Raw genomic sequence first — 18,266 nt, 5'->3', positions numbered from 1 at the left:
TCTGTTTATTTGAACGACGTCGTATCACTTGACTCTTTTAAAATCTTCCTGAGAAACAGGCACTCTCATTTCAAATGTTTAAGCGACACCGTTTAGGCAATCTTTCTTCTCCTCCCAACTTTAGTCCATCCCTCCACTGGTAAAACCCCTGAGTCTTTGGTTTTGCCTCTAAATCGAGTGGAGAAGTAGGGACGTCAGTTCGCGTAACCGCTCTATGTGGAGTATGCAACGAGAATCCTCTGTCCTACTTAGTCTCAACTCTCAATCGACGGCTTCAACTTATTAATCGACTGTGGCTGGCATGACCTCTTTGTCCTCTCCTTTCTTCAATCCCTCTCCAGGTTCTTTTTCTCTTTCCTTGTTCACCAATGCCTATAAATTTAATCAATGTCTAGAGAAAAAAGGAATTGTTTATGGTTAGTGTTCTGGGTAGCGCTGGTTCTCTACTGAACACTTTAAGCAGAGAAATCCGTGCAACCTGCAAAACAATTATGCCAAACGATAAATATGAAAACACATTGAAATATAGGAGAAACCATCAGTAGCTAGATCATTAAAAATGAATTTTCCCTAGGCATACTATGCTTGTCTTGTTTTACAAATACTACCAAATGAAAGATCAATTAAAAACCTTTCAATTTCATTGCTGAGTTACACTTTCAAAATAAAATATCTCTAATGGGGTCTTTTAATTTATATATATGAAATAGATATTGAACGGAGGTGAGCTAGAACAAAGATAACAGATTGAAAAATCTTTCAAAATCAAACATGAGCTACCCATTTCTCTAGTTTGCACAATTCTAGCATCCCCAATTTCCATTTAATCCTTTTGGCAACACTTTTTTTACTCTGATTTGCTTATATAAATCTCAACAGCCAAACAAAAGTATTCTGCCAAAAACAACCCAAACTTCAAAACTAAAAAATTAACTAATTACCTATTTTTAAAGGTGAAAAGCTAAAAAAGTTAATTATAATTCCAATATTTCTAATTACACAAAGCCCCAAGTCCACTAGGGCTAAACCCAACTGCTTAGCGCAGGTACTTTGAACTAAGAATTCCATTTCTGGTCAAAAACAAAACCAAACAAATAACAGTTAAACTTTCATTTCATGTCTCTTTTTGTCAATGTACATAAAATTACCACAAATTAATTTCATAGTATAAATTAAAATCTCAGCAAACAGAGACAGTTAAGATAAGATGCTGCACTTTCATTATGTTCACGACAATATCTCTCAAAGCATAACTTCAGAAAAGTGCTAAAATATGATCTAGGGCTTATAAATTAAAAAATAACAGTAAAATAAATTAAATCCATATAAATAATCTAACAAAAAAATGTACAATTAAGGTTTGATCTGCCTACAGGTGATGAGTAAAGATCTGAAGCAAAAGGAGTGCAAATAAAAACTTTACATGGATTAAAAAGAGATAAATGATGGAGGAGATATTTTGTAAAGGACTAACCATGAACTTTATATAGTTTGAGAGGCTTTTTCACTCTGGTGATCAATAAGGTTTCTTTTTCTCGTTAGGAAAAGGAAACCAGTTTTTAAGTTATTTATGAAAGGTCTCAAAATTTGGATTCATTTGTAATTTTCTTGACGTTAGTTTGGATTTAATTTGCTTGAAAAGAGGTTGGCGAAGAGCAAGGCTTTGCATGGTAAAGTGGAAAGTGAGGATGGGTGGAAAAGTGGAAAGAAAATTATTTTTACTAGTACGTGGTAAGACAGAAAAGTGAGAATCATTTTTCATTTTATTTACAAAAAAAAAAACCCAATTAGAAAGATTTAGAGAAGAGAAAATGAGAGAGGTGGTAGTCAAGTTTTGCATAGGTACAAGATTGTCAATCAGTTTAACATTGTATCTGAAGTTAAAAAGGGTATTATAATTGATAAAATAATATAATTTTCATTTTCTTTATTTTTATTATAATGATAAAAGTAGGTTTTTTTTGTTTATGCTAACAGCATATCTTTTTAAATTACCTTTTTTTTAAAATTTCGTATTTTACTCTTTCCCAATCTTTTAGGGAATAGGCATTCATCATTTCAAATATTTAAGCGACATGGTTTAGGCAGTCTTTTTTCTCTTTCAGACTTCAATCCATCCCTATAACGGTAACACCCTGTCGGAAACCTGTGAATCTTTGGTTTCAAACCAAGTGGAGAATGGGGACGTCAGTTCATGTAACCCCACTATGTGGAGTGTACAATGAGAATCCTCTGTCCTACTTAGTCTCAATTGACGGCTTCAACTTCTTAATCGATTGTGGCTGGAATGACCTCTTTGACCCCTCCCTTCTTCAACCCCTCTCCAGGTTCTTTTTCTTCTTCTTCCACTTTCACCAATGCCTATTAATCAATCACTCTCTGGAGGAAAAAAAAGTTGACTGTGGATGGTGCAGGGTAGCTTCAACAATAGACGCGGTGTTGTTGTCGCATCCTGATACGCTTCACCTTGGTGCTCTCCCGTATGCCATGAAACAATTTGGACTATCGGCTCCTGTTTATTCCACGGAACCGGTTTACAGATTAGGCCTTCTCACTATGTATGATCAGTATCTCTCACGTAAGGTGAAAGTTTTCTCTGTCTCTTTATGTGTTTATTTTTTAAGCTTACTGAGTTAGAGTTTCATTGCTATTCCACAATGTTTTAGCCATAGGTCATTGGACATGGAGGCTTTCACTTTGTTAGTTGATGTTGTGGCCATGAATTTGTCTTGTATGGTACTAAAACTGTTGATTATGTTGATTATGCCTAAAGCCTGAAGTTAAACTTCTCTTTTATAGTACTAAAACTGTTTATGTTTTGTAGTGAAAAGTTTTATATTGACATGTTTTGCTATCTCTCAATCGCAGCAAGTATCAGAGTTTGAATTGTTCACCCTGGATGACATTGATTCTGCTTTCCAGAATGTGACTCGGCTAACCTACTCCCAGAATTATCATTTATCTGGTAAACCTTTTGCTAGTAATCATCTCAATTTCAACATTATCTTTTTTGGAACCAGAGTAATCTTGAGTTTGATGTTCATTCATCAGTAAAAGCTCAAAGGAATTAATGTTGCATGACTTAGTACTATATCGTGGGTGGAGTGGACACAGTCTGTTTGGATGATGTCACTGCCCAACCCCTTAGTTCCCTCTGATTAAATTTTACTTGCTTAATGTATTGTTTTTCTTTCCATCATAATCTTCATAGGAAAAGGAGAGGGAATTGTGATTGCTCCTCATGTTGCTGGACATCTATTGGGTGGTACCGTTTGGAAGATAACGAAGGATGGAGAAGATGTCATATATGCTGTAGACTTTAACCGCCGCAAAGAAAAGTATATATTCTTACCTTTTATTTGATCTCAAATTGCAGTTCTATTTTATGCATAACTTTATCATTATATACTCAGATGATTGGGGTTTATCAGGCATTTGAATGGAACTGTTCTAGAATCTTTTGTTCGGCCTGCTGTTCTGATAACTGATGCCTACAACGCTTTGAACAATCAACCTCCTAAACAGCAAAGAGAAAGGGACAGAGATTTTGTAGGTAATTTGTTTGTTGAGGATGAAAATTATTGCATCATAATATAATCCAAATTTGTTCGTCCATCTTATGATCTTTTCTGCTGACTTCATGCCTGCACACTGGTCATACACCAAACTAAATTGAGATATTTCTGCAGATACTATCTCGAGGACTCTAGAAGCTGGTGGAAATGTGTTACTACCTGTCGATACTGCTGGTCGTGTGTTGGAACTTCTCTTGGTTTTAGAAGAGGTTAGGAGGGATACTTGAGAAATGACAAGGTGGATCATTTTTATTATTCTTTCGCTTAGCCAAATCACTGATTGCAAAGTCTGAATCTTGATGTAAACAGCACTGGGCAATGAAGTCTTTGAACTACCCCATCTTCTATCTGACATATGTTTCATCGAGCACAATTGATTATGCCAAGAGTTTTCTTGAGTGGATGAGTGATGCTATAGCTAAATCCTTTGAAACTTCACGTGACAATGCTTTTCTTCTGAAGTAAGGAGTCTCTTTTTATTCAAGTTACTGATACTTGCTAGTATTCTGTTATTATCAATTTGCACTACCTATATGTGTTCCTTAGTTTGTAACATTTATATGTGCTTAACAAAATGTAACTATTATGAATGGGTGTAAATTATGTTTATCCTTATTCGTTTAGATGAGAATGTATTTATGCCAACATTGCAGGCATGTCACACTCTTAATCAGCAAGAATGAACTTGATAAAGCGCCAGATGTTCCTAAGGTTAGTTGATTATACCAGTTTTGAAGAGCAGATTAACATGACCTTTCTCAGCCTAATATATTCAACTGTTGGCTTATATTTGTATTTTAGGTTGTACTAGCATCCATGGCCAGCTTGGAAGCAGGTTTTTCTCATGATATTTTTGTTGAATGGGCAGCCGATGTCAAGAATCTTGTGCTATTTACTGAAAGGGGCCAGGTGACTTCTTTAGGATGTAGACTTTAAATTGATCAGTTTTCTTAACTTTTCGAAGTCCAATTCATGCAGAGTTTGATTAGATGTTAATAAGTATCTAATTCATGACCAATAGAGGTTTATTTGCTCAGTGGCTGAAGGTTTTAAGCTCTTTGTCATTGTTAATTTGTTGTCAGGAATTATTTTGTATGCTTCATGATTGTCTAGTTCATTTTTTTTTTTTAAATTTTTCATAGGTTTATAATTTGTAGAAATTGTTTACCTAGCATGTATATTACTATTTTGTATTGTTGAATGACAAAATTATCTCTTCTGCCTCATTATATCTACTTGCTTATACTTTGACCTGTATACGTAGTTTGGCACGTTAGCTCGCATGCTCCAGGCAGATCCACCTCCAAAAGCTGTTAAAGTCATGATGTCTAGGAGGGTTCCTTTGGTTGGGGAGGAGTTGATTGCTCATGAAGAAGAGCAAAACCGGTTGAAAAAAGAAGAAGCTCTAAAAGCTAGTCTCATCAAAGAGGAGGAATCTAAAGCTTCTATCGTGCCTGATATCGATTCAAGTGATCCAATGGTCATTGACACTAATAGCAAGCACTCTTCACTGGATGGTATTGTTCTTCCATTTCCTAAAAGCTGATCAATGTAATTTGCTTCTGAGGACTGCTATACTTGTTGGGTGTTTTTGAGTGTTTAACCTATTTAGTTAATGCTTTTGTATTACATATTTTCATGTGCATTTGAATGATTATCTCCTCTTCAAATTAGAAGAAGGGAGTGGTGTGCTTTGGGGTTTCACAACAAAGAGATATTATTGACATATATTAATTGATTCTGAAAGGTCAGAAGATCTCCGAAATTGCTAAAATGCATTTACATGAATAATACCCTTGTACCTCCATTATCCACGTGCATTCCTGATGTAGCATCAAGTAATAAACATGTCTCCTTAAATGGTTATGTGGTGATGTGATCTTTGTCATTAAAAGCTTATTTCAATTATAATCCCCTTGTCAATGGATGCAGGAGTTCCCCTCTTCCCCTACCCTTATATGTTTATTTTTTGATAAAAGTACTTTTGGTTGAGTTTGTTTATTTTCATTTTATTTTCATTGATTCTTGATGGTTTAAATTTATTTAGAAAGGAAACCAATTCCGATAAGATTTCAGATAATGATAAACTATGGTTTCTTTCATCAATTTATCTCATCGAATAGTTTCTCCCCTCCCCGATGAAGTATGTTTTGTGAGGTATATTCATGATGTATTTTCAGCTGTTTGATGTATCTTTGCATCCTTATGTGTGTTCTCAGCTGATATCTTTTTATCTGCTTGTACTTTGCGGGGTTAGGTCAACATGGAAGTGGATACCGTGATATTCTGATTGATGGATTTGTGCCCCCCTCCACTAGTGTTGCCCCAATGTTTCCCCTCTATGAAAATGCTTCTGATTGGGATGATTTTGGGGAGGTCATAAATCCTGATGATTATGTAATTAAGGATGAAGATATGGATCAAGCAGCTATGCGTGTAAGTGCCTGATTATTCGTGCCATCTGAACTTGATTGCTTTAGACTGTTATGTCTTTCTATTTTTATTCTGCTGCTCTTTGGGTTTAGAATACACTTGTCAGTTTGAATAATGAAACTGCTATTATCTCAGGTTGGTGGGGATATGGATGGAAAGGTTGATGAAGCCTCTGCTAGTTTGATACTTGACACAACACCTTCAAAAGTCATATCTAATGAGTTGACTGTAAGTTGAATTGCTGAAGTTGTAGTGTAATCAGTTTGCTTAGACTTCTTATCATGAAGTTACCGGCATTTTATGTCTTACTGATGATCCTGTTGGTTTTTTTTTTTTTTTTGACAAAATGGAAGCATCCATGTTATCTTTTGAATAAGTTTCATTTACTTTCACTATATAGGATTTTGAAGCCAGGAAAATGGATATGCTAGGATCATAGAAGCATTCATCTTTTCGTTTTATCACCTATGGTCCTTTCAGGATTCCATGGATGCCTTCAAACTTTAATGTTAGGATTTGAGTTTTGTATTTTATCTTCCTACATCTTTTCCATTTGTAATTATTATTCTCATTATTTTTTTCAGGGATACATGTCCTTTTAAGAAGTCGTTTTAGTTTCAATTGATATGTTGTACTTACATCAACATGAAATATTGAAATCTATTGCTTTAAATTGTTTCTGTTTCTTTTGTAGTTTTGTTACTGAACTTGAATTTGTTTATGTGTTTGTCCATGAAAATTTCAGCCATTTCTAAATTGTGTTTCATAGTTTCATTGTTTTGACACCATCAAACCGGTCAAGCTGCAATAATGAGTTTTGCCATTTACGGAACCGTGTTCTATAATGATGGTCAGGTGCAAGTGAAGTCTTCACTGATTTACGTGGATTATGAGGGGCGTTCTGATGGTCGATCTGTCAAATCAATCCTTGCACATGTGGCTCCATTGAAGCTTGTAAGCATATTTCTTGTTCTAGGCAACTATATAAAATTCCTAGTTACATATTCGCCTTATCATCTTTATGGGCTGTCGATGTAAATGTTGCTCATGTTATTTGAGCAAGCAGTCATTTTCCTTGCATGGCATGCCATTAGTTGCCATGCATTTATGTCATTAGTATGCTATTATATGTGGATGTGCCAGCTTTTCCCAGGTGGTTAATCCTATGAGGTGGAGCATGTAACAGGTAGATTAAAGGCATTGATAGCTGTAGGATAATCGGAGACTGTTTCTCCCTAAATCTATTATAGCCCAATCAACTTAGATACTCCTCTTTGTTGTTTATGCCATATTCAAATGCTACCGCATTTTTCCATTTAGATTTTTTTTAATTCTTTGATCGGGTCTATATCATGCAGGTGCCTAATTTGTTGTATTAAAGCATTTTTTTTTCACTTGCAGGTCTTGGTGCATGGGTCAGCTGAGGCAACCGAGCATTTGAAGCAACACTGCTTAAAACATGTCTGTCCTCATGTTTATGCTCCTCAAATTGAGGAAAAAATTGACGTTACATCTGATTTGTGTGCTTATAAGGTATAAGTCAAGAATATGTATTTGCTTAAGTTGATCCAATCATTTGAGAAATCAGAATTCATTTTCTGACATTTTGTCTAACATAGGTACAATTATCTGAGAAGCTGATGAGTAATGTGTTATTTAAAAAGGTAACCAATTTAATTTATCTTACGATGTTGATGATCATGTTTGAGTTATATTCAATTGCTGTCTCTTTGTCTAACATAACTAGAATTTTAGTTAGGAGATTATGAAATAGCCTGGGTGGATGCTGAAGTAGGGAAGACAGAAAATGAAATGCTCTCTCTACTACCCATCTCGACCCCAGCCCCACCACATAAATCTGTTGTCGTAGGTGATCTAAAACTGGCAGATTTCAAGCAGTTTCTTGCTAGTAAGGGTGTCAAGGTAGTTTTTGTTCATACATGTTTAAATATCTCACAAGAAGTAGATGCTTGATCATAAACTTCTTTTAGAGCCCAGAATCTTGAAAAATTTAGCCCCCCCTTTGATATGCAAAGGTGTTTCTGTACAGGTAGAATTTGCTGGTGGGGCATTGCGATGTGGTGAATATGTGACATTGCGCAAGGTTGGGTTTGCAAGCCAGAAGGTGAGCAATTTGCCATTTTATGTTTGCTGTCCCAGCAAGCTGAGAAGACTGTCATCCTGCTTAATTTTGTTTCAGCAATGTTCTGTGGATGATTATGTTCTTTAATCTCCTTGTTGTTTTTGTAGGGTGGCGGTTCTGGTACTCAGCAAATTATTATTGAAGGCCCCTTGTGTGAGGATTACTACAAAATACGCGATTATCTGTATTCCCAATTTTATTTACTTTAAATTGCACAATGAAATCTGGAAATGTGGTTCACATGTTCTCCGCCCTTCAACTGGTTCTGCTATTGAACCACGGCTTTTTTGGGGGCTTATAGAGGATGGAAGGCAAGGTTGGTGAGGCTGCACTTCATCTGCAGCGGTGCAGCCCTACAGCCCCTTCTCTGAGAAAGAGTATTCATTTGGGTTGTTTCTCTGTTGAATATTGTGCTTGAATATACCATTTACTTATTCTAGAAAAATGTAAGGTTGTAGGATAGTATAATTTTCCTCTTGCTTTTGCACTTCACTTTTTAGGAAGTGGAGGTATATCTGAATCTCTTTAAATAGTTGCACTACTAGAACTAGAGACACACATATACATATTTGCAATTCTCAAATTTGCTTTCCTTTTTGGGGGTTCTAATACAAATACTCAAATACTATCACTTGAGTGGAAATAAAAAATTTCTGATACAAAGCAACAATATAGTGAAGCCTCGTTAATCCAAGTACTATGCTAGTATGAAAAATGAAGAATGAATTTAAGTAAATCACATAATTGTATTTCTATTTATAACATTCAAGGGGAAATATTAATATTTGACATACAAAAAAGATCATATTTTTTTTTTAAAAAAATAATTTCTTCTCTTTGTCCTGAACAATTATCAGCGTGAATAAAATAAATATTAGAATTAAAATGGGGAAGGGCTTGGGAGGTTAAAACAGTGGGGTAGGTGCCCGAACTTGAGTTACGGTAGCTTGTCTTGGGTTTGTGTACATTACCGTTTAGGCTTGTACTACCTCCCTCGTTGAAAACGTTGTAAAGAAATTTTGACATATTGATAAAAAAAAAAAAGAGGGAAAGGAAAAAGAAAAACAGAGGACACTCTCAAAGTGAAGCATCGTCGTTGCTAAATAATGATCCTGTAGATAAAGAAAGATTACAAAAAATCCTCACGCTTTTCCTTTGTCTCTTCTTCTGTAATAAAAACGAACAAACCAAACCAACCGGAAACCCTAGAAGAAATCACCCTTCAATCTTCTTCTCCATCTCTCCCGGTTTTGTTTACAATTCAATTCAATTAAGCATTTACAAGCGAGGCGGAGTTTTTATTTTCTTTCTTATGGCTTCTACTACTGCCACGTGGTCGCCGAGCTCTCCGCAACTCCGCTTGGCTTTGCGTTGCAGGAATTGCAAGGAGTCACGTGTGGTTCTCGTGCGGGCGCGGACGGGGAAGCTCGATTGTTCTTCTGTTCCTCTGCTATCTGTTTCACGAAGCAGGAGGAAGGGACTGGAACGCCGTCGTAACGGTGCTTTGTGGATCGTATCGGAGTCCACAGCAGGGTCGGATACTTTTTCCGGTTGGTCCGATTCGGATACTTTGGAAGATTCCGTAGACTCGAAAAGCAACGGTTGGTTTGGAGGTATTAATTTACTATTCCTCTAATATATTTATCCAACTATAATTTGCTAAGTTTTTTGCATTATGTTTTTCTTACACTAAATTATTATTTAGTATCTGTCAATCAACGTTGGTGTTCCATCGAAATGAAGCATATGTGCAGCAGAAGATATTTAGGGATAGAATTTGACACTTGTATAATCTGGTCTTCTATTTTCAGGGTTGTGAAGAAGGTTTGGGCAAAGAGGGGGGATGGGGTGTTCTAATCATGCTTAAATGGGTTTAAATTAAAATCATTGGTTTCCATTTTATGGACTAATAACAATTTGTAAGTAGTTTGCTTTCAGGAATTATGGGAGCTGGATCAGCTGGACTTGTTCTGGTAGCAGGGCTTTCCTTTGCAGCTATGTCCCTAAGTAACCGAAGCACTTCCAGTAAGTAGTCTCTCTCAATTGCACCATGTTCTGTTTTGTCATGATCTTCTATCTGTTTTTTATGCTGTTACTTTTCTCCTTTCTGTGTTCATTAGACTTAATTTTGATGAAATTGGCAACCATCTTTCAAGCAGTAGTGATGATGTTCATACCATTTGTTGACCACAGGGCCAAAACAGCAGTTGCAGCCCTTAACAACTCAACAGGAAGTCTCATTGGCCTCTGATAATGAGAGTGATAAAGTTGAGGAAAATGAAAGTGAGACAGGTATACATAAGGATCTTTCGTCACCTTCAGAATTTAATGACACTTCTACTGATAACAAACTTGATAATGATAATGGAACCTACTTAGTAGACAGTTACACATCCAATGGAAATAGTGCCACCAACACTGTTCCAAATCAAGAAGACTTGCAAACTGTTTCAGCTTTGGATGGAATATCAGTTGGCCAGGACATAAGTCCAATATCTCCTAAATTGCCTGAATCTGAAGTTGTTGGTGGCTTTGTTGTTGCATCAAGTCTTAGAGAATCAAATAGCAACTTTGATATCAGTTCACCTGAAGCAACTTCTGAAATTGAAGACAAGTTGATTAATGATAGAGAAACTACTGACCCTAACTTGTCTGACCCAATAAACCTAGACAATGATCTCAACGAGGTAAAGCTTGGATCAGAAGGAAAAGAGAACTCTGATATCTCAGTGGATTTGTCTTGTAGTTCCAATTCATCCAATGAGCCTGTGATTATAAGCTCCTCAGATAGTTCAGAGTTAGAACCCATTTTAGAACCTCAGGCTGTACCCAGAGACAATCTGGATACTGTAGAATCATCTGCAACTGAAGAAAACCTTGAGATTAGCAAAATGTTGCAGGTCTCAGCTGAAATAAAGAATTCATCTCTGGAAGTGAACAACTTAAATGAGAGTGAGTCATCTGAAACAACCTCTGTGTCAGCACCAGCTCATCCATTAACAAATGAGCAAAGCAAAATTGATTATAATGAGATAAATGATAGCAAACCAGTTTTTGAATCTCCAACTCCTAGGAGTTCCTTCTCCCCTGCCGGTATACCTGCTCCATCTGTAGTTTCTGCAGCTCTACAGGTGCATCCAGGGAAGGTTCTGGTTCCTGCAGTTGTTGATCAGGTTCAGGGGCAGGCACTTGCAGCCCTTCAAGTTTTGAAGGTATCCCGTTCTCTCTAATATGGTGAACAATGACAGTATAAGCCCCTGCAGATGATATGCGGACTGGCAACCTATTTCTCATATATCTGAATGTTTTCCAGGTTATTGAGGCTGATGTTCAACCTAGCGATCTATGTACACGTCGCGAGTATGCTCGGTGGTTAGTGTCTGCAAGCAGTGCTCTTTCGAGGTACAAGTGTCTTTCATATTACTCCTATGTATGGCAGTATGTTGGTATCTGGGAAATTAGCATCTAATAGCAATGTAAAATAGGAAAGTTTGTACCTACTAGTAATGCCTTTTTGCTGCTTGCCAGGAATACAGCATCAAAAGTTTATCCTGCTATGTATATTGAGAATGTTACTGAACTGGCATTTGATGACATCAGGCCTGACGATCCTGATTTTTCATCCATTCAAGGTGAGAATAGGATACCATATCCTTGGCTGTAATATTGGTGGAGTTACTTTCGTTTTTGTTATAATCATTGTGGCTAATGGAATTGGATATTTCAGGCTTGGCAGAGGCTGGACTTATCTCAAGCAAGCTCTCAAATCAAGATCTGCTTAATGATGATCTAGGCCCATTTTATTTCTTTCCTGAAAGGTTATTACTGTTCATGCATTGAAAGTTGCAATATAAGTGTCCTATTTAGCTCGATTATTGTTATCACCAATACAAATCTTTCCATTATTTTATTTCCCTAAAGATTTGTAGGTTTTTTTTTGTTTGTTTCTATATCTATGAAGATTCCCCATTATTTTCTCAAAGTTGTGGTTAACCTTTTCCATTTTAATTTATTCATAAATATGTTCATAGAACTTGTGCATAAAAAATGTAACTCTCTGACTTAGCCTGAATAAAACCTAAATAATGAATGAAAATTGCATTGCAGTTTTACTTTTTCTGTTACCATTGCTTTATTTTTGGATACTAGGCAGCTGTACTTCTGGCTTTTTGATTGGCTTCTCATTTTTGATGCTCCAGCCCTCTATCACGCCAGGATCTAGTAAGTTGGAAAATGGCCCTAGAGAAAAGACAACTCCCAGAAGCTGACAGAAAGGTTGCCTATGTTTGAGTTTGCTTATTTGTTCATTTCATCTTCTTTGTTGCATGTAGTAGTGAGTATATTTGGTATTAATTTTACCTTTGTGGTCATATATAGATCCTCTACCAACTTTCTGGCTTTATAGACATTAATAAGATAAACCCAGATGCATGGCCTGCACTTATAGCTGACTTGTCTTCTGGAGAACACGGAATTATAGCACTTGCTTTTGGTAAGTCATCTTCAGTCGTAATTACTTTCATTAAGTTTCATCTTGATTTTGTTGATTGATATGCCTTCATTATTATTATTATCCTGACAGGTTGTGTGAGACTGTTCCAGCCAGATAAGCCTGTGACAAAAGCCCAAGCTGCTGTTGCTCTTGCAACTGGTGAAGCTTCAGACCTAGTAAGTGAGGAACTTGCACGTATTGAAGCAGAATCTATGGCGGAAAATGCAGTATCTGCTCATAATGCTTTAGTAGCTCAAGTTGAGAAAGATGTCAATGCAAGTTTTGAGAAAGAGCTTTTGATGGAAAGGGAAAAGATCGATGCTGTGGAAAAAATGGCTGAAGAGGCAAAGCATGAACTGGAAAGGTTAAGATCTCAGAGAGAGGAAGAGAATATTGCCCTAATGAAGGACCGTGCTGCTATTGATGCAGAAATGGAAGTTCTTTCAAGGTTAAGGCGTGAAGTGGAAGAGCAGTTGGAAAGCCTGATGAGTAACAAGGTAGAGATACAATATGAGAAGGAAAGGATTAGCAAACTACGAAAAGAAACTGAGAGTGAAAGCCAGGAGTTTGTCAGGTTACAGCATGAGCTGGATGTGGAGAGAAAAGCCTTATCCATGGCCAGGTAAGGAAATAAACTTTACTATTAAGTGGTAGCATTTAAACTGATACACCTGAATAGGGAGGACTAGCAAAATGTTTTTCACACACACATAAATATATTCAAGGATAAAGATTGTGAGATAAATTATGTTTGTTCTCTTATACCTTTGTAGCTAAATAAAAAGGATGATACTTCGTTCAATGCTCAATTGCTCATTTCACAAGAATTTGTTTTCATCAGATCTTAAATGAAGTTATGCCTATCTGCTCAATCAATAAATGTCACCTTTGTTCCTAGGCAGAACTAAGAACAATGTGTCAGACATGATGTTCAATGTATAATGAGTTGTATTGTCATTTAAATTGCAAAAGTAGTTTTCTTCAAAATCTGTGTTCAAACTGCAAAAGTTTTACCCTCTGCTAACTGCTAAACTAATCGAGTCGGTAAAGTTATCGAGTTGAGATACATCACCTGGCTTGATTTTATTATGAATTTACTTCTCTATGGTGATCAAATTAATATTTCCCCTGCAATCATAATCTGTTTCTGTGGAAGAATAAATCATGAATACTTTTAGCATTTCTTGTTTTGGGTAATATCCTTTTGGAGATTCATTATTGCCTTCTGTTTTTCTGTCTTTATTTTTTCAGTCACTTGCCCCCTTAATTTATCTAAGAGATGGGTGTTTACTCTTGTGCTATTCTCATTTGATTTTTAAAATAGATTACTCCTTATTTATGTTTCAAAACCTCTATAATTCAGGGCTTGGGCTGAGGATGAGGCAAAGAGAGCAAGCGAACAGGCCAAAGCCTTGGAGGAGGCTAGAGATCGCTGGGAGAGGCATGGCATCAAAGTGGTTGTTGACAATGACCTCCGCGAAGAGAGTATTGCAAGAAGTACGTGGGTAAATGTTGGGAAACAAGTTGCAGTTGAAGGAACTATTAGCAGGGCTGAAACTTTGGTAGGCAAGCTCAAGGTATTGGCAAGTGAAGTAAAAGGGAAATCGAGAGAGTTCATCAATAAGATTGTCAAGAGGATCCAGCATTTGATAGCGGTGCTGAAGGAGTGGACCTCCACGGCAGGTGCAAAGGCAGAAGCACTGAAAGGCAAGACTATCTTGAAGGCGAGTGGATCAGTACAAGAGTTGCAGCAAAGCACGGCCGGATTTAGTTCGGCCCTTAAGGAAGGTGCAAAACGGGTGGTAGGAGAGTGCCGGGAAGGAGTTGAGAAACTCACTCAGAGGTTCCGAACATAGTCCTCCCATTTTATTACTTCTTCCCCGTTCTTGGGCTCCAATAAACAAATTTTGCTGCTGAGAAGTATGTTATTCAAGCGATCTTCGGCCAATTCATATTAGTTCTTGGGCTCCAATAAACAAATTTTGCAGCTGAGAAGGATGTAGTTCTTGTGATCCTTGGCCAATTGGTGTAAAAGAAAGTGTACTAATAAGTTAAATGAAATTTACCGCTGCTCTCTGTTCTTAGCAGTGTTACGTTTGCCTTTTCATTGATTTTAAAGAAAATTTAAATTGAAAATGTCTTGGTAAAGAAAAATAAAATGAGTTGACAGATGAATTCATTCATTTCGTTTACCCTAAAATCAGAACACCCAACTTAATTACTATCGTATCAGTCCATTAAACTCGACAACTGGCAGCTTATAGAAGGCTTTTTATAGTTCCAAATTCGGGAAGTGTGAAGATATTAATTGTTTACCGAATTAATTAGGAAAGTTAACGAAAGTTTAATTCCCAAACAGAAAGAAAACACCTAAGTGTACCAAATTTCACCTTCCATGGAATCAGCAACTGAGAGAGGACTCTACACCATTTCTGAAGGGCTAGCCTAGCTAATTTATCAATGAAACAAGCTCTCAAAACTGCAGATCAATCGTCAATGATAAATTTAAACAGCTTAGGGTTAAGAAAGGTACAAAAGTAATTGTAATTGCCTACGGGGCAGAACATCTCAAGTAATTTGGAGATCTGTGCAACAGTTACCAAATACCCAATTGCATGTAGATATGGTCATAAATAAAATTCCAACAAACAAGAGAACTTAAAGACATTACTTCTTCCAATTTCTCATCTCTAATTCAAATAAAACAAGTTTCAGCACATAGTTTTTAGTCTCAAACAAAATACAAACCATGCTCTAAACAAACTTCTCTAACCGCTAAATGAGACTGCCAAGCATGTCACCATAGAGAGCAAATCAAGAAAATAAGCTTCACTTCTTCTTTTCTCCACCTCCAGGATGAGCCCTGCATGGAAGGAAAAGATTTACTACCATATTCTGATTGCAAAAACGCCACCTCAAAACATTAGACAATAAATTCCCGTTTCCCCTCAGATATAAGATATTACCTCATCTTGCGGAGAACACTAGACATCTCCTCACGCTTCTTCTTTGCCCTCTTGTGGGTTCCCAACTTTCTTTTAGCTACCTTGAGTGCTCGCTTGTCCTTACCAACTTTCAGAAGTTCAGTAATCCTCTTCTCATATGGTGCGAAACCAGCAACTTCCCTGATCAAGTTCTTCACAAAATGGACTCTTTTGCTAGTTTTCTGAATAAAATAGAGAAATCAGAACTATGCCTTCCACCAAGAAAATACCAGCTATAACAGAAAATGCAGTTCACTAAAAGTCCAGGCTGAAGCATGTCCTTCTTAAAGGATAATTACAAAGAACAACTACAGACCTAATATGGCAATTTAAAAGTATTGCTATTTTTTCCCCATACAGTTTTCCATTTCTCTTTTTCAATAAAAGACTATTAGTTATAATCAATTCCTATTACTCTACATAAGGCTTAATCAGTATAGCATCTACTTACTCCTTTCCGATTAGAGGGACGTGGAGCCAACTCCTTCTTGGTTACAATGTGGCCCTTATTCAGTCCTACAAAGAGGCCACTATTCGGCTGCTTGGTAGCCATGCCTGCTTAAGTAAAACCAAATCACATACATAAATAAAATGAGAAACACGACATTGAAAATGCATTTAAATCATCTTTAAAATCCAGATCATACAACCACTCTGATTGAAAACCTGTTTTTAAAAAGGATTGAAAAATACAAATGATCTTAACTTAGGACTTGGAACACTTAATTTTTGGTTCTCCATAAACCCTTAAATTTCACAAGATATATTATCATCAACAGTTAATCCAAAACAAAAGCTAGATGCATATTCAAAATGTCTAAAGACCACGATCAATAACTATATAATATGAAGAATTTTACTTCGAGTGAAATGAAAAAGGGCTTTAAAACCTAACGCATAAACTTCCAAAACGGAATTAAAAAAATATAAAGAGTAGCATATAAAAAATCCAAGCTTATGACAAAAATAAACTCTGAACAGACAAAATCATTATCATCATAAAAACCCACCAATCAAAACAGAGCAGTTAATAAACACATCTTAAATCCTCTTCACTCGATGAAACCAGCTAAAGCAAATCAATAGTTGAGCTTAGTCTTTCATTTTACCAAGAACCAAAGCAATCGGACAGAAGAGTTTCTGTTTTTCTGTTCGGAACTTCGCTTCCTAAGCAATCAAATAACGAAACTATTCTGCAGAGATCAAGAAAAAGTGAAAGAAGGAGAAATACCTGTTGAGATGGAGAACTGAGGCGGAGTACAGAAAGAAATTAGGGTTTTAGGTTTCTGATTCCTTTTATAGCCAGCCAGCGGCAGCCTGCAATTTTGCAACCCGCACCCGGTAAGCCAGTTCAGTCAGAAAGCCCAATGAGGCTCAACTTGTGACCCATTCTGTCCAAAATCTTTTATATTCTAGCTCTTGATACTCGGGCCTAGCCCACACAAAGCAAAACATTTGGGGAAGAACTTGTTAATTGCACCCTGTCTGACCCTAAAACATGTATAAATAATCAATGCAGCATATTTGGTTCATAAAATAAAATAAGATAGTTATTATGAAATAATTGTTTTATAAAAATAAAATAATATATGAATATAATAAAATAATTATTATATAGTTTGATTTTATGAAATAAAATAATATAAAAATTGTTATTATAATTTGTTTGGATGTTTGATTGGTAAAAGTAATTTTGAAATAATGAAAAAATTAATGATAAAAAAGATGAAAATATCATTTATTATAATATTAAATTTTTAATTTAAAATTTTTAGATTTTTTAATTTATAAAAAAATTAATAAATTTTAGATGACTATGTTATATTATATATAGAACTATGAGAAAAGGTTATGCTAAAATGCATACATTTGATCCAATAATATATGTGTGTATTTTAATATTTATATTTTGAAATTATAAAAGTTGGAGTGTCTGTACTTAACACTCGTAGATAAGTTTCTTTAATAATATAGAGAATGATAACATTGTAAACAAGTATAACGAGATGTGTTAAAAGAGACGAAAAGCAAGAAAGATTAGAACAATCTTTGAAATATTAAATAATGTGATGGATGTGATAGATAAATTTTAGAAAATATGTAAAGTAAATGAAGCTAGAACAAGGTGGAAAGAGCTTAGTAAGAGATAATATTTAGAAAAAACTTAGAGAGTCTGCTGAGTTTCTAAATCATTTGATAAATTATCTAAATTCTATATATAAATCGCAAAGAAACATGGTTACTCAACAACAATATGCACACAACAGAAGAAAACATTATTCAGTTATCTAGTAGGGTAGTGGATTTTTCAGATATTCATGCTACTATGCCATAATGGGTTTTGTGACACTTAAGTGACTTTGTTTTTTAAGAAAATTACTTGTATTTTAAGTAATAATTAATAAAATTAATATTTAACTATCTTTATATCTTAAATCATTAAGCCAAATTTTTAAAACTTCCCATAATTGAAATTAATTTAACAATATTGTCACTTGTTTTTAAATTACTTTCATTATTTCATGCGGTGATGTAACTATTCTACTTGTTTTGAGTTACATTTATTATTTATTGTAAATTTACGTATTAATATTCACAATTAAATATCTACACTATTTAAAAAAATAAATCTTTGTGAA

General features: G+C 35.6%; 3 protein-coding genes across 4 annotated transcripts; 2 read left to right on the top strand and 1 right to left on the bottom strand.

Moving 5' to 3' along the window:
• The first annotated feature begins 132 nt into the window (after positions 1–132).
• On the top strand, positions 133–8,743 carry CPSF100 (cleavage and polyadenylation specificity factor 100). The gene is made up of 19 exons (XM_021424154.2): positions 133–341; positions 2,106–2,327; positions 2,415–2,583; positions 2,869–2,965; positions 3,212–3,338; positions 3,432–3,553; positions 3,690–3,784; positions 3,885–4,036; positions 4,229–4,286; positions 4,377–4,484; positions 4,840–5,092; positions 5,833–6,011; positions 6,144–6,236; positions 6,864–6,962; positions 7,410–7,541; positions 7,628–7,672; positions 7,764–7,931; positions 8,059–8,133; positions 8,259–8,743. The coding sequence occupies exons 2-19, from the start codon at positions 2,179–2,181 to the stop codon at positions 8,358–8,360; spliced, it is 2,223 nt and encodes a 740-aa protein (XP_021279829.1). The 5' UTR covers positions 133–341; positions 2,106–2,178; the 3' UTR covers positions 8,361–8,743.
• A 455-nt stretch (positions 8,744–9,198) lies between these two features.
• On the top strand, positions 9,199–14,797 carry LOC110417881 (GPI-anchored adhesin-like protein). Of its 2 annotated transcripts, none has more exons than XM_021430460.2 (10): positions 9,199–9,764; positions 10,090–10,176; positions 10,345–11,363; positions 11,465–11,553; positions 11,680–11,783; positions 11,879–11,969; positions 12,351–12,426; positions 12,529–12,643; positions 12,734–13,265; positions 14,007–14,797. In XM_021430460.2, the coding sequence occupies exons 1-10, from the start codon at positions 9,464–9,466 to the stop codon at positions 14,497–14,499; spliced, it is 2,907 nt and encodes a 968-aa protein (XP_021286135.1). In that variant the 5' UTR covers positions 9,199–9,463; the 3' UTR covers positions 14,500–14,797. The 2 variants fall into 2 exon arrangements, with proteins under 2 accessions (XP_021286135.1, XP_021286154.1); XM_021430479.2 differs by having other exon boundaries at positions 9,626–9,764; positions 10,079–10,176; positions 14,007–14,796.
• Positions 14,798–15,239: 442 nt separating this feature from the next.
• LOC110416531 (large ribosomal subunit protein eL36y-like) lies at positions 15,240–16,909 on the bottom strand. Its single transcript, XM_021428540.2, has 4 exons — positions 16,859–16,909; positions 16,079–16,182; positions 15,610–15,809; positions 15,240–15,506 (listed from the first exon to the last, which is right to left on the bottom strand). Exons 2-4 carry the CDS (start codon positions 16,178–16,180, stop codon positions 15,473–15,475), a joined length of 336 nt encoding a protein of 111 aa, XP_021284215.1. The 5' UTR covers positions 16,181–16,182; positions 16,859–16,909; the 3' UTR covers positions 15,240–15,472.
• Positions 16,910–18,266: the final 1,357 nt, after the last annotated feature.

Source organism: Theobroma umbraticum, unplaced genomic scaffold, assembly GCF_002168275.2.
Source record: "Theobroma umbraticum cultivar Fairchild unplaced genomic scaffold, ASM216827v3 scaffold_30.0, whole genome shotgun sequence".
Lineage (NCBI taxonomy): Eukaryota > Viridiplantae > Streptophyta > Magnoliopsida > Malvales > Malvaceae > Theobroma > Theobroma umbraticum.
Note: the sequence above shows the minus strand (reverse complement) of the source record. Positions and strands in the feature narration are given on the sequence as shown.